The 22,673-nt window shown below is 33.4% G+C and overlaps 1 protein-coding gene across 1 annotated transcript; it reads right to left on the reverse strand.

Annotated features, from left to right (window-relative positions):
- Window positions 1–17,244: 17,244 nt before the first annotated feature.
- On the reverse strand, window positions 17,245–22,660 carry LOC131620079 (probable pectinesterase 66). Its single transcript, XM_058891100.1, has 7 exons — window positions 22,632–22,660; window positions 22,462–22,535; window positions 18,586–18,724; window positions 18,328–18,475; window positions 18,018–18,230; window positions 17,683–17,933; window positions 17,245–17,604 (listed from the first exon to the last, which is right to left on the reverse strand). Exons 1-7 carry the CDS (start codon window positions 22,658–22,660, stop codon window positions 17,439–17,441), a joined length of 1,020 nt encoding a protein of 339 aa, XP_058747083.1. The 3' UTR covers window positions 17,245–17,438.
- Window positions 22,661–22,673: the final 13 nt, after the last annotated feature.

A 22,673-nucleotide genomic window follows, 5' to 3' on the forward strand; every position in this document is an offset into this window, starting at 1 on the left:
ATTTCACATTATTTTTAATAAATACAATATTGGGTTATTGATCATCTATTTTTTTTTTTTTGTTTTATTCCCAACTTGAGAAGATTACATTTTTTAAGGGCTATGCTATGCTATTTGTGTAGAGAAAATTCACGGATGAATTACAACAGTTAGGCTTGTTGTTTTCCACCATAGATGAGTGAGCTAAAGTATAGAGTCCAACTACCTATACAAGTTTGTTCCCAAACTAGAATGAAAATGTATAGATGGAAAAAATTAAAAAAAGACAGCACTAGTCCCCATTTAAGAATAGTTAATCAAATATATAATATATTCTTTCTACTATGAGTTACTTGTATGTAAATATGTAGAGCATCTCATCTTTCACTCCATTAAAAATCAAATAAACTAGGCAAATACCCGTGAGCATGGGTTTGCTATAAATATATTTGATTAATTAAATAAATATAACATAAATAATAAAAGGTAGAATAAAAATATGAATAGTAAAAAAATAGGATTGTCATAAAAGATTATACATTTTAAAAATATAAATATTGTATATGTCAATCATGATTTTGTTTTGAAACATCCGCTAACTTTTGTAAATAATATATATTTTTTATATTCATGAAATAATTTGTTTCAATTTTTTTTGTATGTATTAATCAAAGACAAAAAGTTTGTATCATATATATTTTTTTTTTTTGACTTAAATGCACTTTTGATCTCTGTAAGTTAGCGAGTTTTTGATTTCCGTCCATGTAAATAATTTTTTTTTTGGTTTGAGTCCATGTAAATAAATATCACATATTTTTTTCGTAGATCAATAAAAAAATATATTCCATATTTTTATATATAATTAACTCATGTTTTTTTTATTAATCAATAACATATCTTTATATCATATTTTCTTTACGCTAACACCTCCCTCGAGAGATATTAATCAATAACAGATCTTTATATCATATTTTCCTTACTCTAAGACTCCCCCTCAAGAGAGACACTTTTAGTGAGAAGAAAAAGAGAAAAATAACGATTTATATTCACTTGAATTGTAATTGTGTATACAAATAATAATAATATAAATTATGACTATTTATATACATCCTGGATTGGGCTTGGACTTACACAACTTAGATTATATTTGATATTATTAGATTAGATTATATTTGATATTATATCTAATATCTCAATAATATATCAATCTTAATAATATCTCAACAAATAATATATTAATCTCAATAATATCTCAATAAGGACTACTCCCTTTGGGGTATTATGCTGGAACCTTCCTTGTAGTCCTTAAACCTTCAAACTACTCCCTTCAGGGTATTATGCTATAATCCTTTGCGTATATATGATACTCCCTTTGGGAAAGTAACTGTTGGAGTGACAATATGAACTCGAATGATCGAGAAGGGGGGGGGGGGGGGAGTTGAATAGTCTGTTCCCAAAAGTCCAGTTTTAAAAAAATGTTTGTTTCTCAAAATCAAAGATTTATGAAATTGCTCGGTGTAGCAGAATTTTCGTACGATAGATGTGATTGGAGTAATTGTGTCATATACACTTATATATAGTAACACAATGAACGAAAGGTGAATATACTAAAACAATCAACGTCCTCAATTAATATAACTTCATTATACACAAGATGTGCAAATCAAAGTTATTCATTTGATTAATAAATCTATTATTATATTTTTTAGTTTTAATCATAAGTAGGATTGTTTAGAATATTGATCTAACAAATACCTAATTTCACCCAAGAAATCTCTATGAAGCGAGTAAAATCTGACAACATGCAATTTCTAAGAAAACAATAAAACATAAACATATGATTCTAAACGAAATATAAAAAGATCGGGAGAGAGAGAGAGAGAGAAAGAGAGAGAGATAGAGAGATAGAGAGATAGAGAGAGAGAGAGAAAGAGAGAGAGATAGAGAGATAGAGAGAGAGAGAGTGTGTGTGTGTACAACATGTTTATAATGGTTGAGCATGTTTCTTCTTGCTTTGTACCTAATCCACTCTCTAATGGTTTCCCATTGAAAGTTTGCAGTCTTCTACTATGATTTGACATTTTTTTACAATCACAAGATTCAAGATAATGCTGAAAATTAAACAATATTCAATTTGAAACTTCTCTTCATATGTATAGAGCTTCAAATCAGAATTTTCTGTGATTCAAATTTGAAATACCAAAATCAATTTATGATTTTCACATTCAATTTTTGATTTGAGTGAGCCAATTCTATGATTTGAATCACATTTCAAAAAATTCAAATTTTATGAAAAATGAAGTGCTAATTTGAAACTTCACTTGGCACATTTGAATCATGCTTCCATATGTTTCTTAATCCAAAACTCAAAATAATATTGCATTGACTTTAAGAATATAGTTTGGTTTATGCTTGCATATAAATGATTTAACTCTCAACCGTAGAATGTGATACTATGTAAGGAGATTCAATCATGACAAAAAACAGAGAATAAATTATCAAGCAACAAAACATAAACCAAGAAAAGCTCTATGAGGCAGAGTAACTTCTGTCTCTCTATTTTTGATGCTTGGTAACTTGCAAACTTTGCAATTGGAATTTAGTTGACGTTGAACAGAAGAAAAGCATGATCAGTGCTTTCCTCCTTTTTTTCTTCTGCTCCCTTTGAAACATCGCACAACGCCATAAATAACATGAAACACATAAATTAATTCTTGAATCATATTACGACTTCTCCCCCTTTGACAAGATCAAAAAGAGACAATTGGTAATGAGCCTAAACAAAAACTTATCAGTAAATAAAGAAAATATTCCAAAGAAATAAATCTAAACATAGCTAAAGAAGGATATATATTAGATAATAAGAATATATCCTAATGAAGGGAAATCGCAATATAAAACACAATGGAAAACAATTATTTTCGATAAGTCTATCCTTACGAATAATGCATAATCAATAATAGAAACAATTATCTCTTATGGTAACTAACACCTTTGATGCATAATCAAAAGAACGATAACAAGTACTGAATAAAGAAAAATGCCTCTACTCAGCCACACAAATATAGTGCCTTCAATCTGAGTGCTAGCTGCTACGAATGAAGACCTTGAGAGAGAAAGAATACGAATAGGGTTCAAAATCGAATTTTATCAAGTGTGAAAACTTATGCACAAGGGTTCTATTTATAGAACTGCATGTGTTGTACGCAAGCTAAAAAGTCCACTTAAGTGCACTTTACCTTATGATGTAATATATTTCACTCAATTGCATGATAACTTACGGTATTTTGTATTCCATTTAAGTGAACCATATCTTATAGTGTTCTACAATTCATTTAAATGCATCATATCTTAGTGTTCCTTAATTATCTTAATTACAATGTATCTTGTGGTGTTATGTATTTCACTTATTCATTCTATATCTCATCAACCTGTCCTTATGTATGTGACTCTGTAGGTTCTCGCGACGTTGGTAATTATACTAAAACATATATTTAATATAATAAACAATACGTGGTATCTAGATACACATCACCATTAACCATCTCACAAAAATGTCTTGTGATATGATAAAAATTTTATGTAATAATGTTTATGTGTACAATTACCTTTTTTTTCCCTCATGTTTATATAGAACACAAGACATAGATCGTTTGACCCTTGCCCTATTCAATATTGGGCCTTAAATATATATCATATTACGCAAGATGAGAAAATTCTATCTATGTCATTTATGTCCCTTAACATGATTTGTGGAGTATCCATCAACCATCTTTATGGTAATCCTTTTAGGGACAATGTTTGATTGGTAACAAAATACTCGATTCCACATCTAGAATCAATTGTGGTTTTAGGTTAAAGGGTGGTATACACCGACACGTTATCACCTTGAGAATAAATTATGACCCATGAATTATATATATTCTATGTAGTATTCTCATGGTGTGTCAATCTAGTATACATATTATTCCTAATATTCATACTTATGTGAAGACTTGATAACTCTTTATCCATAATCCATGAGACGTAATCATCAACCTATACATATAATAGTCTCAATGCTTTAATGTTATCCAATTTCACAATAAATACTTATTATGGATACTTTAAGAATAATTACAAAATCATGTATATATATCCTAAAATAGGTTCCTACTATGGAAATCATTATTGACATCCATCTACCATATTACAAAATCATGATATACATTGATAGCAAGTGAAATCCAAACATATTTAAGCATTGATACTCGTGAAAAGGTTTCATCATTGTCTACATCATGAATTTTCTTATAGCTCTTAATAATTTCTCATGCCTTATAGGGATGTGCCTTACCATCCATACCAGTCTCCTTTTTTAAGATACACTTGCATCCTATAATATTTACTCCTACAAGCGGCTTAACCAAGGTCCAAACCATGTTTTCATGGCTTCTAGCCATTTCTTTGACTTAGGGCTACCCATGGCCTCTTATGAGATCACATTCTCATTTTAATCCATGCGTATTATTTACAAGATAACCATATTTCTTACGTTGTGACATATCCTGTTTGACCTACATTGGTCATGTTTTACATGACCATGTTGCTCTTTCACAAACTCTTATGTTTTCTGCACTTGTTCTTGCATACATATGTCCTTATTTTGTGATTCTTAAATTTCTATATGATCTACTTTCCTCCCATAGATTCCTTTGGAAATAAAATCCTTTTATAACAATACAGTAGTTCGAGCGAAAACATCTTACTTTTAAAAGAATTGTAGAAGTAATTTCCTCTTGTTTCCTTAGGGCACCCCATAAATAAGAATTTATCAGAGTTGGGCTGAAGCTTATTTAAAATTTTTCGTTTCACATAAACTTCACAACCCCAAAATTTCATAAAAGACATATGTTGTCCATTTGTGCTCCATAGGACCAGTTTTTTAAAATTTTAATTTTCAAGACTTAACACTCAAATGATTAAATAATATTAAATTTTCCTAATGGAATATATCATAAATTAAAAAAAAACAAAAAACATGCCAACTCAGTAAACGTTAGCCACCTAAGCATTTTTGTAACAAATTTTTAACGTTAGGGACTAACGCCAACGGGAAATGAACATATAGAGACTTGCAAAAAAAAAAAGATTCAGAGACCAAATTCAAAAACTCGCTAACTTACAAGGACCAAAACACTATTTAAGCCATTATTTAATTATTATTTGATGTATGAATCATGGTGAATTATCGATGAGATTAGTTGACATGTGATGTTTATGTTGATGTGTGTGGGGTAGCGGAATTAAGATGTTAGTTAGAATAATAATATAAAATAGTTCTAAAAAAAGAGAAGAGTTAGGGAAAGGAGAGGAGAAGAAGAACAAATGTAGAATTGAGGGGAGAATCAATCAAGCTAATAACCTAAGGTAAGGGGGTTATCCTAATTATTATGTTTGCCCTAAGAGATTGATAATTGTATGTTTGGTTTGGTGTTTGAGATTCTATGATGAAATTGATGATCTTGATGAACTACCATGATGATTGTTTGAATTGTGTTGTTTATACGTTGTGTGATGTTGTTAGTTGATGAATTGGTGAATGATAATGTGAACTAGAGTCAAATCCACCGTGTTTATGGATTTGAAGGTCTAGGGTTTGATGATGAAACTTGGAGGTATGATGAACATTGGTAATTTGATGATTAGAATAATTAATCCATGTTAGAACTAGGTTAATTAACCTTAAATCACATGAAAATAATGATTAAAACATATTTTTGAGCAAAAGTTTGGGACTGGTTTAGAGCAGGTCGCGTAGGGTTTTCTGCAGAGATCGCATACTCCGCCTAGCATGGTGGAACCCGCTTAGCGCACTTTTGTGAGGATAAGAAAGGTCAAGTCAGTAGGTATCACACTTAGCGCGACATTCTGGGATGAAAATTGATATTTTTGAAAAATGAGTTCAGAATAGGGAAGTCTATATTTTATCCTAATTTCTGAGATTTTTCTAGAATTTACTGTGCACGTTTGGGTAGGTTTAGAGGGCTATTTGTATGGAACTTGATCATGTAATTACATGTATTTTATGTGCTTGTTGTAATCCTATGATGTGGTGATGATTGAATAACAAGACAATTGTGAAGTATTCGTTGTGTTGATAAAGATGTTTGCGATGTTCGTATAAATGTGATGTTTGTGTGACTTGATGAATACATGAATGATGATGTCATTTTGATTAGACATGGTCATTGATTATTGTGAAGTTGTGCATCATATATTCATAGCATATTGGTAGGACGATAGTCCAGTGATGTTTGCAGAACAATTGGTCTAGTGATGGTCTCAATCCCATTGTGCGGATTGAGTTTGATATTGTGAAGCGCTCTGGTTCCAAGCGGTAATTGATCCTGTTGGTGGGGATCTTTGGAGAATAATGACTAAGTCATCATGAAGTGTTGGTACCACATGCATGAGTCTATTGGTGTTTCATAGCATTTGTGTGACATTGCATGATTGAGAGATGTTTGATTATTTATGATTTGAATGATTTAAGTTATGATTGTGATAGAATGGTATGACGATGTTATGAATAGATAATAATGTGCAGGTGTGAATAAGTATGTGAAGCATGAGGATACATTGTATTGGTATATGTGTAGTTGTTGATTATTTGTATACTACTACTATGTTTATCCCTTATGTCTTATATAATAATTACGAAATACTCACCCTTTCTGTTTGAATGTTGCCTCCACATGGGTAACGCGCAGGTAATCAGGAGTAGTCCACCGAAGTTAGAGGATAGCTTCGTGGAGTCTCTTTTCCGTTTGTTTAGAATAAAGGGAGTCTTGTTCTAATACGTAACATTGGGGTCGGGATCGTTGTGTTTGGAGCTATTATGTTCACTTTTAGCTATTTGAATTTGATTGGAATTCGATGAATTGCCTTTCATGGGATTATAATGTTTTGAGTTAAGACTCATGAACTACAAATTTCAATTGAGGTTTTATGAAGTTTATTAGATATGTTTTTAAATTATGAATTCTGTTGCGAGATATCATGTTTTGTTTTGTGATGATAATGGAGTATAGTTTTAAATAAATTTTGAGATCCCTTGTTACGGGGCAAGACGTTTAATTGTGAAGTTTTTATGAAGATTTGACACATTTGTTGATGGTTTTAATTTGACTCAATTCGTAATATATTGCGAATATTCCTCGTGAGTTAGAACGGTGTTACAACAAGAGTTAGTTATAATGCTCACTTGTGTCAATGATTAAGGAAGTTAGTCACAAGAGTTAGTTATAATGCTAACTTGCTCATATTATTTCAAAGCCATTTGGAAAAAATATTGGGTTAAGGAAATTAATGTGAAGCAGCTGTTTCCTCCTCCACCTATCATCGGAGGTTGAGATTTTTTTTTCCTGAAATGTATTGTTGTTTGCATCATATTTATAAGGAGATTGTGGTGATTTAAGCTTTCTGAAATCTACTTTTTTCGGGAATCAATTACTGCAAAAATTATGGTGATTTAGGATTTAGTTTCCATTAAGTAAATGTAATTAAGGAGATTAAAAATGATGAATATTTACTAGGAATGACAACGGGTCGGGTCGGATGCGTGTTTTGATTTATCCAAATCCGCACTCGAAATCGGCGCTCAAACTCGAACCCAAAGGCTATTCGGATGACTAAAATAACACCCACGCCCACACCTGTTGGGTTCGGGTTTGGGTGAAAATACATAAATATATTTTTTCTACAATTTTTCTACAACTTTCCACTGTGTGTGTGTGTGTGTGTCAACTCTGGTTTTCACTCGTTGACTCGAATTCGAGTGCAGGTGGACCTTGCGGATTTGAGTTTGCTTGTCATCCCTATTATTTACAATTTAAATAACTCTATCTCAACAATGCTTGGGAACTAAGAACCAACACAATTTGATACTCATTTTCATCTAAGAATTAAGAACTAACAATGAACTTTAATACGATTTAAATACTCACATCACATTATTTCACCTTGCACCTTTTATTTGCAAGTTGTTGTTTAGATATCTAATGTTGTTGTTTTGTATTTTCATGGTAAGAAGTTGAATAGGTGGATCAAGACCAAAGTGGCGTGAAAATAGTCTTAAATCATGGTAAGTATATTCAATACTTGGAATGCGTGTTGTGTTTATAATAGAACAACAGAAATGCTATTCTTACACTAAATCTTACACCTACACCGTATGTACGGATGACACTGTTCATGTACGGACGGTACTGTTCATGTACGAACGAGTACTATTCATGTACGGACGTATACTATTCATGTACGGACGCTTATTTTTAATACCTGAACGTGCATTAACCAACTTCATTACTGCATTAACCAAGTTTTTATACTGCATTAACCAAGTTTGATGACTGTTAAAAAATATTTTTAATACCTGTATGTTGCATTAACCAACTTTATTACTGAATTAACCAAGTTTTTACACTGCATTAACCAAGTTTGGTAACTGCTAAAAATTATTTTTAATACCTGGTTGTTGCATTAACCAACTTCATTACTGCATTAACCAAGTTTTTACACTGCATTAACCAAATTTAGTGACTACTGTAAAGTACAATTGGGTGTATGAATAGCATTACTCATAGAACAATCAAATATATGTTTTGTTTTGGTTTTGGAATGCATGTTCTGTTTGTAACCGAAGTGTGAAATTGATTTGCTTCATTAATAGAACTTAAATTTTAAATGCATGTTCTCTTTGAAATATTGTTTTCTATTTGATTTTGAAAAGGTTGTTGGTTTTCAAATGCATGTTTTCAAATTCATTTTTAACTTTCATTCCCGGGTAATACAAAACATGCATTTGAACTAGGCAAAATACCCTTTTTGGTCCCTTAAGTATACTCCAAGGTCCATTCTGGTCCCTTATCTCTAAAAAGTGTCAAAGTGATCCTTTAATTGTCCAAAAAGGACCACGTTTGTCCTTTCTGTCAGCTCCGTTAGTCAAAGTCAAAGGAAAGGCATGGGTGGCATACATGTGGCAGACACGTTTTTATCTTTATTGCCAGGTGGTTTATTTTAATTGCCAGATGTGTAAATTTGTCTTAGACATAAAATAGAAAGGAAAATGAAATAGAAACCTCATTTTCTCTTCGTTGGTTCTTGGAGGAAACCCTAGCGCAGCTGCCATTGACGAAACTCCAATCTCTAGTTGCTGCGAACGAGAACGAAGACGACATTCAAGGTGAAAGCAAAGACGAAGACGACATCAGAAGTAAGTTTCTGCATCTCTATGCCTGGTACTCTATTATGGTTTTAATTCCATGTTTCTGAAGTTTATATCCTGCGCTTCTATTTAGGGTTTCGTTTGAAATGGACGGGTATCTAATCATTACAATCCACCATAGTGGTGAATTTGCGAGTGAGGACTTGAGCATTTACGTAGGAGGTCAGATTGCTAAACTGAGGGTAGATGCTGATAAGTGGAGTTTTTTTGAGCTGTTAGGTAGTATCAAGGAACTAGGTTATCGAGCCATAGAAAACATATATTATAAGGATCCAACTGGTGGGATGAATATGTTGGTAGATGACAGAGGGGCATTAGAGATTGCTGATTTATATAGGGTTCATCTTAGTGTTGAGGTCTTTATTAAGCACGCATTGTCCCAGCCTGTTTTTGCTGAACAAGCTGAAGTTGTGTTAGATGATATTCCACTTAATGAGATGCCACCTAATGAGATAGTAGATGAGGTAGCAGTAGAGATTGAGGAAATATTGAAGGAATTTGATGAGAGGGCCAATGATGTAGCACAGGATGATGTGAGGACTAATGATGTAACACAAGATGGTGAGAGGGCCAATGATGTAGCACAGGATGATGTGAGGACTAATGATGTAACACAAGATGGTGAGAGGGCCAATGATGTAGCACAAGATGATGTGAGGACTAATGATGTAACACAAGATGATGAGAGGGCCAGAGATGTAGCACAAGATGATGTGAGTGCAGTTGGAGCTGATAATGGACCTGTGGGTGGTGAGGTTGATGATGATTTAAGACTGACTGATGATAGTTCTGATGATAGCAACTTCGAGTATGATAGTGCAATGGAGATAGTATTTGATGATGACTCTGATGAGTATAGTACTGAACTGGAAGAGGAGGATGGAAACCTATTGGACTGTGATATTGAAGATAATGAACAAATGAAAAGTAAAAAAGGAAAACAAATGTCTGATGAAAACAAAGAAGATAGTAAAGGGAGTGATAATGATAGTGAGGATCTTGGAAGTGATTGTGATAGTGATGATAGCAGTAGGGCTAGGAGAAAGAAGTATCCAATTTTTAAGCTTTTAAAGGATATGTCCAATTACAGATGGGAAGTGGGAACCTATTTTACTACAAAGGAAGATTTCAAGGAGGCAATTGTTACTTATGCAGTCCATTCTGGCAGAGATTTAAGGTTCACTAAGAATGACAAGATAAGGGTTAGGGTCAGGTGTAAGGATGGATGTGAATGGGAATCTTACTGTGCTAAGTTGCCTACTGAGGATTCATGGCAACTAAGGAAAGTAGTTGACACCCATAGCTGCAGTAGAGAGTATCATGTAAAGTTACTGAAGACAAAATGGTTGAGCAAGAGGTTACAGAATTCACTTAAAACAAACCCTAGAATGAAGCTGAAGGACATTAAGGAAAAGGTTCAGAAGAAGTGGAATGTTGGGGTCAACAAAACCAAGGCTATAAGGGTTAGGTTTGCAGCCAGAGACATGGTTGATGGGTCACTTCTAGGGGATTATACAAGGGTGTATGACTATGCACATGAGTTACTAAGATCTAACCCAGGTTCAACTGTTAAGGTTTGTGTCCAGCCTGCACAAGAAGGTTCAACTGTTGAGAATCTACATTTCAAGAGGTTGTACATATGTTTGGCAGCTTGTAAGGAGAGCTTCAAGTTGAGCAGACATTTCATAGGACTTGATGGATGTTTTTTGAAAGGCTTATGTGGAGGTCAAATACTTGCAGCTATTGGCAGAGATCCCAATGATCAAATGCTACCAATAGCATTTGCAGTGGTTGAAAGTGAAAACAAGGATAACTGGACATGGTTCTTGGAGCTGCTTATTGATGATCTTAGTGGGAGGGAAGAGTGCCTCACATACACTTTCATTTCTGATCAACAAAAGGTATGACATTTTCATTTTTCATGTATTAAATTTGATATGATATAGACAAAATGTATGACACTTTCATTTTTTATGACTTAGGGGTTATTGCCTGCAATGGAGGAACTTCTTCCAAGAGTTGAACAGAGATTTTGTGTTAGGCATCTATACAACAATTTTAGGAAGAAGTATGCTGGAAAAAAACTAAAGGAGATTATATGGAAAGCAGCCAAGTCAACTTACTACCAAGCTTGGGAGAGAGAGATGAAAGTAATGAAAGAGGTCAATGTAGAAGCATACAAGCACATGATGAGCACTCCTCCAAGATTTTGGAGCAGATCATACTTCAAAACTCATAACAAGTGTGATGTTGTACTGAACAATATGTCAGAAGCCTTTAATAGTGTCATATTGGAGTCAAGGGCAAAACCATTGATCACCATGGTGGAAGAGATTATGGTATACATGATGGAAAGGTGGGCAACAAACAGGATGAGGTTTCAGAAATTAGAAGATGTTGATGTGTTACCAAACATTAAGAAGAAGATTGAAAAAACAAGTTCATACACAAATATGTGGCTTGTAAGGTAAATTCTGATTTCATTCTGATTTAAATTTTGATTTAAATTCTGACTTCATTCTGATTTAAATTCTGACTTCAATCCTGTTTGTGGAGTTTATATTGAAATAAATTCTGAAGTAGTACTGAAATAAATTCTGACTTCATTCTGATATAAATTCTGATTTTTAGGATGTCTGATGAGTTTATATTTGAAGTGAGGAATTTGGAAAACAATGCTGAAAAATTTACAGTCAATCTAAAAGATAGGACTTGTTCATGTAGAAGGTGGGAGTTGACAGGCCTCCCCTGTGTTCATTCACTATCAGCAATCAAAAGCAGGAACCAGAAGATTGATGATTATGTTCCTGAGTATTACAAGAAATCAAGATATATGCAAGTGTACCAGCCAGTCATTTTTCCAGTCAATGGCTCAAACCTATGGGAGAGGACAGAGTACCCTGATGTTCTGCCACCCAAATTTAGGAAAATGCCAAGAAGACCCAAAAAAAGGAGGAATTTGGAACAAGGTGAACTGGATGGCACATATAGAAAGATGAGAAGAACTGGCTTCATTGTGAAGTTTAGTAGATGCAAGAAACAAGGACACAACAAACTTACTTGCAAGGTACCATCAACTACTGCACAAGCAACTCCATCACAAGCATCTCCATCTCAGACTACTTTTGTACAAGTATCCCAAGCAGCTCCTTCAGCTCCATCACAGTCATCTCAAGCAGCTCCTTCACAATCATCTCAAGCAGCTCCATCACAATCATCCCAAGCTCAGAAGACTACTCCAAAATCAGCCAAGAAGACTACTCCTAAAGCAAAGAAGTTGGCATTTAGAAGGCCAAATGCCCCTTTTATCCCACCTGGTCCAACCACAAGGCTGACTGCTGCAAAAACAGCTATAGGTCCAACAACAAGGAGAACAACACCTACTAAAAGGGCCACACCAAAATGGAAACCATAGTCTCTTTATTTTATGTAGTGTTTTGGAATTTTAGACATCAGTTTGAATATTTTGTAATGTGTTTGAATATTTTGTGTTTTAAGAACCTGGTATGCAGTATTTTGGCCAAGTAATTTTGTGCTTTTGAACATGTGATTTCTGATGGCAAGGTTAATGTTAAAGTTAATGCAATATTTTGGCCTATAATTTTTGCCTTTTTCTGTCATATGAATATTAGTGGTTTGTGACCTTTAGCAAAAGTCAATACATACTTAGTAGTGTGTAACAAATCATAACATTACAACACTAAACCATAACATAATTTTTGCCATTGATAACTTTAAAACATTACAACAATAAACCATAACATTACAAATACAGACTTTACCACTACAATTCAATACATGAATAAATATCAAATTCAGTACATACTAATTCATAACCTTACAGCATACTAATACAGACTTTTCCAAATGACCAACACTAAAATAACACAGAAAAGCCTTTTCCAATTTTTCTCAGAATTCATCATCTTCTTCAACTCTCTTGTCTTTTGTTTTAGTCTGTCATTTGTTGCCTTAAGAGTTACCAACTCCATTTTTGCTGCATCAAGTTCAATTTGAATCTTCTCCATCCTACTATTCTGCATCTTCATATACTGGTCTTTCTCATCCATCACATCATCAAAGAACCATTGAAAATAGCCACACCCTGTTTGGGTTGAACCCTGTGAAATTCAAAATACCAATCATTCATAAGGCAATACATGACATGAACAAACAAGTGAAGTTCGTTTTTACCTTATAATTACGACAGCCCCAGAATTGCTTCCCGAAATTCGTGCTTGTTGAAGCCCTACGAAGCAAAGCTATCTCTCCACACCCACATACGGGTCTCCATCTCAATTTTGCAGCAAAACCATCATTCTTCGTGTTAGATTCGTATGAACATGGCCCTGCGATTGATGATGATGTCTGCTTCATTGGAAACTGACTTGGGTGATCTGCAACAAAACCCTAGAATTTGGGGAAGAAAGGAGGCAAACGATGAACCCTAGAATTTGGGGAAGAAAGGAGGCAAACGATGAAGAAGAGAACATTGAATAACGAGTATATAATATTCCACGTCACCTGCCACGTATACAGACCTAACGTCCGTTTGTGCTATTTGGACAGAAAGGACAAACGTGGTCCTTTTTGGACAATTAAAGGATCACTTTGACACTTTTTAGAGATAAGGGACCAGAATGGACCTTGGGGTATACTTAAGGGACCAAAAAGGGTATTTTGCCTTTGAACTAAGAACTAGATAACAACTTTCAAACTAGATTAAATAACATAAGGAGTCCTTTTGGAAAAGGTAGTCCTCCTAGTAATGATGATTGAGACATTTGTTAGAGCCTTTATCTCTTTTTTAAAGTTATTCTATGATGCAACTAATTTTTTTCTACCTCTCAAAGTGTGAGTTTGCATAGTGATTTTCTACCTCTCAAAGTGTGAGTTTGCATAGTAATTTTCACCAAGTATTTGCGATCTATTGTGAGCTAAAGCAAGCTACTATGAACTTGAATGGTGTTTTTGAAAGTATGGGTTGAGATATGATGGAAAAGTACAATAGATATTTGGGGTGTGCTACTAAGATGAACAAGTTGATTTGTTTTAGAATTATTTTTTATCCAAGATACAAGTTGAGATATATTGAGTGGGCCTTTAAGGAAATGTACGGAGTTGGATATGAGTTTGCTACCGGGTTGATGGGTTCTATAAAAGAGAGCTTACAAAAATTGTATGATTGGTATAAGCACGCTTATGACCAAAAGCATAATAGCCAGCCTCTTGGTATTGGTGAAAACAATGTTTCAAATGATGAAACAGTTGCTAGCTGTCCTCAATAATGGATAGAGCCGATGCTTTTGAGAAACATTTAGAGGCACAAGACTCGATTGATCAACAAAATGAGCTTGAGGGTTTTTACTCTAGTAAGTGTATCAAAAGGGATCCTAATTTTGACATTCTTGAGTGGTGGAAACACAATTTAGCCTAATATCCTATTTTATTTACAATAGCTATGGATATTTTTGCCACACAGGTGTCTACAGTTGCATCAGAAATTGCTTTTAGCACGGGAGGGAGAGTCTTAGAAACTTATATGAGCTCCCTAAAATATGAAATGGCGGAGGCATTAATTTGCACCTAGAATTGGTTAAAGTCGTCTTTTATCTATTTCAAAGATATGAACCTCATGGAAGATTTTGAGCTTTCTGAAGATATTACCGCAGGTAAAATTATTACTTTATTTTGAATAAATTTGATGTTGTAATGTTATATCTTTGGAATAACTTATTTTTATTTCATTATTTTAAAGTTCGAAGAAATTTCTTCTGCAGCAAGAGGAAGATCTTCATAGTCTCAGCCACAACCTTCTGGTTGTGCTTGAAAAATATGAAGGTATATTTATTTTATTAGTTTGATTTACTTGTTACACTTATTTTTTAAAACTCAAACTTTTTCTTCTTTACTTTTTCAGTTCAACTGTTTTGAATTTTTGGAGTCGTATGAGCCTTATATTTTGTACCACTCAATGGCCAAATGAAGTCATTTGTTTTTTGAATTTTTGGAGTCATATGTGAAACTCTTGCAATCGATCCTGATGATCGTAGCACTGCCTCAACTGCTCTAAATCATGAAGTAAGTGATCCATGTGGGTTAACCTGCAATATGCTAACTCTTGTAAAATTTTGTAATATTTTTATTATGACAATTCTGTTAGTTTCATTTAGAGGAACAATTTTGATGCTTTTGATACTTTTAGAACTTGGAACAATTCTGATGAAAGTTACAAACTAAACAAGTCTGATGCTTCTGATGAATAAGTATGGTAAATCTCTAGTTAATTTAAGAATTTGTTGATATAGCAAATGTAGCTTGGACTATGGTAAATCTTTATGATTGATCAGTTTTTGTGTTTTTATGGTTTTGTGCTTTTACAATAGCTAGCTGTATCAAATTAATTTAAGGTTTTATGATTATCACTTTTTGTGTTTTTCTATGACGAGGCTTCAAATTCGTCATCAGTTATGTTGACCGCACGGTTAATTTCTTTATTCTAGGTGGTAGTAGCTTTGCTGTCCTGAAAATGCAAGGGTAGCCGAGACTATTTATGATGCAGTTCCTCGAAGCTTTATAGTCGATAACTATAACATGACAGTTGGTAAATTCGGTTCTGTTTGTTTCTTTTAGTTTCAACTTCAGTGCATATGCATATGCTAAATTCTTTTAGTTTCAATTTCTGTGCGTGTGCTAAATTCTGTTAGTTTCTTTTTAATGTTGGATTTTTTGAGGCCGTTGATAAAACATTGAATGATAGGCCATTGGCTTTATGTTGAATTTAAATTCTTGGTAATATGGATTTGTATTTTGGTGATTTATAGCTCAAAGTGTGTTGTTGGGCTCAACAAAAAAAGTCCATTATTAAACCGTTCGTATTAACCCACAACCCGTTCTAACGTAACCCGTCCAAACCGATAAAAAATGGACGGAAATAGGCCTATATGATTCAACCGCGAGTTGGGTTGGGCGAGCCTTTTGGGTCCGAAACAAATATCTCAGAAAAGGAAAGTAAACTAACATTTATTCAAAAGACCTCAAGATCAATCTTTAGCACTATTCATCCATCCATGACCACCTTGAAATAATCTATCTTGGCAAATTCATCCATGAACACCTTGAAATAATCGATCTCGGCAAAGTCCAGCTTGAGATATAAACACAATTTTTTTTCTCTTTTTCCTTTTCAAATCCTTACTTCTCAGAAAGAAAACATCCAGTACTAGCCTCCTCTAGCTCTGATTTAAGCGATTGAACAGTAGAAGCATGTGTTCATGTCGCATCCCTAAGGTTGGTTACTTTAGCCTCGAATTCAACAAGTGTGTTGCTCTCATTCTGGTACCTCACCTTCAAAGTTTTCTTTTCTCCCATAATTGTGTCTTTTCCCCTCCCGTCTTTTAAAGGGAAAACTGCACATCTTTTATAATCCTTCTCTTGTGCAGTTATGCTCTTGTTAGTGGACGTCTGCAGGGTTTTCTTAAGTTCGTAAGTCTCCTTCATCTTCTTATGGTCAGACTTCAATGCCATTTTCTGTTTCTCTGAAAAATATGACTCCTTAACCCTGCGAAATCCAACACAACACTCTTCATCAAATATGAGCCGAGGAAATCTTTTGTTTCACCTGCCAAAATTCCAGCACTCACTTTCCTTCGTGCTGCATTCAAATTAGATAGAACAATTTGCGACCAGCAATTCGATTTTTGCTTCGAAGACCACTTATTGTTGCACTTTTCTAAAAACCACTTTGATCATCAACCATCCTTATGTCCTTTGATATGAATATACAAATTGACTTTGTTAGGACCTTCAAGTTTCATAAGATGTAGATGATTTAAATAGAGTTCAAGTCCTCATCTATGACTATGGTTTCAATGACACTCTTGATATGATTTATTGACTAGAAGGCCTTTTCTTGATAAATGAACTCTTAGAGGAAATGAAAGAAAGAGAAGAAATTTCTGAAAAGCTTTTGGAAATTTTTAATCAAGTCACTTCAACTGAATAATAAAGCATAATACATTCTTTATCATTTACATATTACTGACATTGGCTCTAATTTCGATAACTGCTTTCTAAATGCATATAGTCACTTATTGCTTATACCTTATACCTTTCAACCTAACCATCTTCAAGAAACTAATTAACGGTAGATTGTTGCGATAACTTGCAACAGAAGCAATGTTTTGTACATTCAAAGTATCACTGGCAATTTGGAAATCCACCCTTCTTGATCAATAAAAGAGTTACTCAAGAATTTATCAAGTTCAGGTCGACTCAAATTCTTCATCCATTTTACACGTTTTGATTTGTCTGCTCCAGGTCCCGTGCATCCCTCCTCCACAAAAGTAAGGTTTGATCTGTATAGTTATGTTTATTTCACATATTAATGTAAGATAGCGTTAATTTGATGATTCACTAGTTAGAATAAAACTTACTCATGTCCAACATATGTTGTCTGACTCCAACCCTCAGGTCTAACACCATCTGATAGGTAAGAATTTGCTATGATCACTCTTGCGTAAGCGTCCATAGCCCTTCCAAGTTGAAACTTCCCTCCTGTCCCACTTATGTTACATTTATTAAACACAAATCCACTTGGATCATTTGGTGAATTTCTATATTGTGCTGTAATAACTCCATCCTCTTTTAGACCAGATTTCCCCGGTGAGAAATATATCGTACTTGCCTACATAACGATGAATAAGAAATCAATTTGATCCGGGCCAGGGTTCATTTTTTAAAGCTAAAACAAACGAACTCAGTATTTTACCTCAAAGAGTGATTGACCTTGCCCATATATGAAATCGACTGCACCTTGGATGTAACAATTTTTGTAGTAATGACGACCGTAGTCATCATTTAGAGTATCTTGCACTCCAAGAAAACTACAGCTGTAGAAAGCACATTTATCTCCGCGGAATTTAGCAGCTCTGGCTTGTGTGACCTTAGTGGCATCTAATAATACTGGGCTGTTCAGTGTATTCTATGAACATGTAGAGTACAAAAAATGAATTAATTGCGTAATATTCAATATTGATTATGCTTTAAATTAAGACAATTATTTTATATAAATGACTTACCGTAAAAGTAATGCCCTTTGCGACTGTATTATCTCCTTTTGATAAGAAAGTAGCAATGTCATGAGAGCCCCATTCTATACTTGTGGAATCACTACCAGCTCCTTCAAGATAAATGCATGGTTTGTTCTTTGGAATCAAGACTTGCTCTCTGCATATATTGCACAAAGAATTTAATTGCAATTTTGTAACATTCATAATTCAAATTCAATGTATAATAAAAATGAAAGATATAATTATAGTTGAAAAGGAAGAACATACTTGTAAACACCAGAGGAAATTTGAATGTGAATCCATTGAGAGTTCCCTCCCTGGACAGAATCAATTGCACTTTGAATTGTTTTGAAATTTGCGTTGCCGGATTGACTAACAGTAATGGTCTTCAAGGGGTTGCTACAATCTTTAGATTCACAAACATCAAAGAAAAGAATTACAGATATTAAAATGAAAGTGATGGATTGTAGAGACTGCATTTTTTCTCCTACACTGCATGTAAATGTGGTGCAAACTCAATAGAGTCATAGGACTTTTATAAGTAAAAGAAGTTGGGAAATACATTACTAGTGTTTATTGCTTAGGAACATAATTTCATGATTTTGGAAAGTTCATTGATATGAGTTACTTTATTTACAAGAATGATTACTATATCCAAATTATAGAATCCAACCACCAAAACTAGAATGAAAATGTATAAATGGCAAAAATAAGAAAAGACAACACTAGTCCTCATTTAAGAATATGTAATCAAATATATAATATCTTATTTCTACAAGTTATCACTCATTGTATGTAAATGTAAATGTAAATATGTTCTTTCACTCCATTAAAATTCCTATAAATAATGTTGTGGGTATTTTCAAGATTTAATTGATTACTATATTATTTGATATGTTCTTTTGTTTTTTTTGGTAAGATATTATTTTTTGTTTTTTGGTAACAGGTAAGATATTATTTGATATGTTCTACCCAAATTGTTTTAGGTTAATTGTTTTTTTTCTTAATTAAGGTCACTTATTATTCACAAGAGGAATCAGATAACATTACCAGTTCACAAGAGGAATCAGATAACATTGGGCCCGTTTGTTTTGGCTTTTTTTAAAAATGATTTTTATAGTGTTACAAAATTTTGTGAAAAAAATTTTTACAAAGAAACTTTTTATAAAAGCTTCAAATAAAATTTTTGTTAGAATAGTTATTCTTAAAATATGATTTTAGGTATTTCATCTATTTATGGATAAAAAATTTGGATATCAAAATTTCAAAAAATCACTTAATTTTGAAGCTATTTCAAATAGATTTTCATAAAAATCATTTTTGAAATACAATTTTTTGAAAAAATTGCGATTTTGACAAAGTTTTGGTCTTCAATAATCTATGTTTATGTTCTAGGATATCAAAATTAGTGTTTCATTTTAGAAAAAACGAATATAAAAAAACTTATACTATTTTGAAAAACGGTTTTGGAAAATCTATTTTCAAAAATACAAAGAAAAAATCCATTTTTTTAAAGCTGAAACAAACAGGCCCATTACCAGTAAGAGAAACTGGTGCAATTAAGCCAATCAGATCCCTTTGAAAAATTCACACCTCTCAACATAAGGAGAGAGCATATCCTGCAGGAGGTATATCTCACCAGATCCATTAATTAACAAATCTATTACTATAGTTTCTAGTTTTAATCTCAAGTAAGATTGTTTAGAATATTGATATTTCATACCAGAAATATCTATGGAGGAGGTAAAATCTAACAACATGCAATTTCTAAGAATACAGTAAAACATAAGCATATGAATCTAAAAGAAATTCAAAAGAGACAAGGAGAGCGAGTACAAAATATTTATAGTGGTTGAGCACGTTCGTCTTCGCTTTGTGCCTAATCCACTCTCCAATGATTTCCTATTGAAAGCTGGCAACAATCTTCAGAATCTTCTCTCCAAGTATATAAAGCTTTGAGTCATTTCATATTGTGATTTGAATTAGTATTATACGTAATTTAAATCAGAAATACACTATCAATTTATGATTTTAACATTCAATTTTTGATTCAAGTCAACCAATTCTCTGATTTGAATCACACTTCAAAAAGTTCAAATTTTAAGAAAAATGAAGTTCTAATTTGAATCTTTTATTGGCATGATTTGAATCATGTTTTCATGTGTTTCTTGATCCAAAACTCTGAATAATTGACTATAACCATATTTCATTGACTTTAAGCAAATAATTTGATTTATGCATGCATCAAAATGATTTAACTCTTAACCCTTGATTGAGAAACTATGTGAGGTAACTCAATTATGACAAACAAACTATAAGAATACATTTTCAAGCAACAAAGTATTGAGAAAACTCTAAAAGGAAGAACGACTTTAGTCTCTCTGTTTTTGATGCTTGTTAACTTGCAAACTTTTCAATTAGAATTGAGTTGACGTTGAGCAGAAGCAAAGCGTGATCAATGCTTTCCTCATTTCTCTTCTACTCTCCTTAAAATATTGCACAAACCACAAATGACATGTAACACATGAATTAAATCTAGACCCACATTATAAGTTCTCTCCAATTGACAAGATCAAAAAGAGATAACTGGTAACGAGCCTAAACAAAAAATTGACAAGTAAACACAAAAATATTTCAAAGAAATAAATGTAAACATAGCTAAAGAAGGATATACATCATATAATATGAATATATCACAATGAAGGGAAATCACGATATAAAATGCAGTAGAAAACAAAAATTTCCCATAAGTTGATCTCTATGAATGATGCATGATTAGTGATAGAAACAATTACCTCTTATGGTGTTTGACACCTTTGATGCAGAATCCGAAGACGATCACATGCACTAAACAAAGAACAATGAAGAACTCCACAAAAATATATTGCCTTCAATCTCAGTTCTAGCTGCTACAAATGAAGACCTTGAGAGAGAAAGAATACGACTAGGGTTTTATTTATATATCCGCTTGTATGGGATGCAAGCTAGCAATGCCCATTTGAGAGCATCATACCTTATGATATATGTATTTCACTCAATTGCAAGGTACCTTACAATATTCCGTAATCCATTTAAGTGCACCATACCTTACGATTTTCTACGATTCACTTAAATACACCGTAACTTATAATATTCCATAATTCTCTTAATTACTACATACCGTATGGTGTCCCATTTTTCAATTATTCATTCTATCTATCATTAATATGTCCTTATGTGTGTGACCCTATATAAGGCATAGATCGTGTCACCCTTGTATAGTTTAATATTGGGTCTTTGGACATATATCCTATTACGTAGGATAGGAAATTCTATCTAGGTCACTCATGTCCCTCGACATGATTTATGGAGTACTCGTCAACCATCTATATGGTCATCCTGTTAGGGGAAATGTTTAATTGTAAATAAAGTGCTTGAATCCACATCTAGGATCCATATTGGTTTTAGGTTAAAGGTTACTATACACTATTATCACCTTGAGAATACTTATGACACTTACATTGTTTTCTATGTAGTATTCTGATGATGGGTCAATCCAATACAAACATTATTTCTAATATTCGTACCTATGATAAGATTTGATAACTCTTTATCCATGATCCATGAGATGTGATCATCAACCTACCATATAATAGTCTCTATGCTTTAATGTTATACCACTTCACAATAAAGATTGAATATGGATACTTTACGAATATTATCCTTATGTTTAATGGGATGTCATTATTAAGCCACAAGTATCAAACATCAATGTAAACACCTGACTTATCCGCAAATAAACTACATGCCATCAGATGTAGCATGTACACCCTAGGGTAAACTTCATACCTCTCTTCCTCCACAACCTCCTGGTACCTGTCCCACAGCCAATACATTCGAAGGGACCTACATATCCTCTACAACCCAGAATAACTTTGTATTCTAGTTAATGGCAGAAACACTAAAGAATATACCGCCAATGGGGAGATGAAACAATGAGGAGACATTATCAAAAGTGATAGTCATCTCCCCAAATAGAAGATGAAAGGAAGATGTCTCCGAGTGCCATTGCTCAACAAAAGCATATATAAGAGAGGCATCGAGCATGGCCAATGAGCAAGCGGTAAACTCCAACAGACTGAAATCAGAAACAATGTGCCTAACCTGTGAAGGTATCAAACTCAGGGGGAAGTTCTTCAACTTTAACTTGTGGGATGCAACCTTCAGCGCAGACGCTCCTGTAGGAAACAAAGTTAAAATAATTAATAGTAAACTTTGAAAACATCATCTAACAATAGTAAATATTTTTCAAATAAAAAATATAACATATATACCTCTCTCTGCTATACTCTGTATGCGACATGGCCAACATACCC

The sequence above is a fragment of the Vicia villosa genome, linkage group LG7, assembly GCF_029867415.1.
Source record: "Vicia villosa cultivar HV-30 ecotype Madison, WI linkage group LG7, Vvil1.0, whole genome shotgun sequence".
Taxonomy (NCBI): domain Eukaryota; kingdom Viridiplantae; phylum Streptophyta; class Magnoliopsida; order Fabales; family Fabaceae; genus Vicia; species Vicia villosa.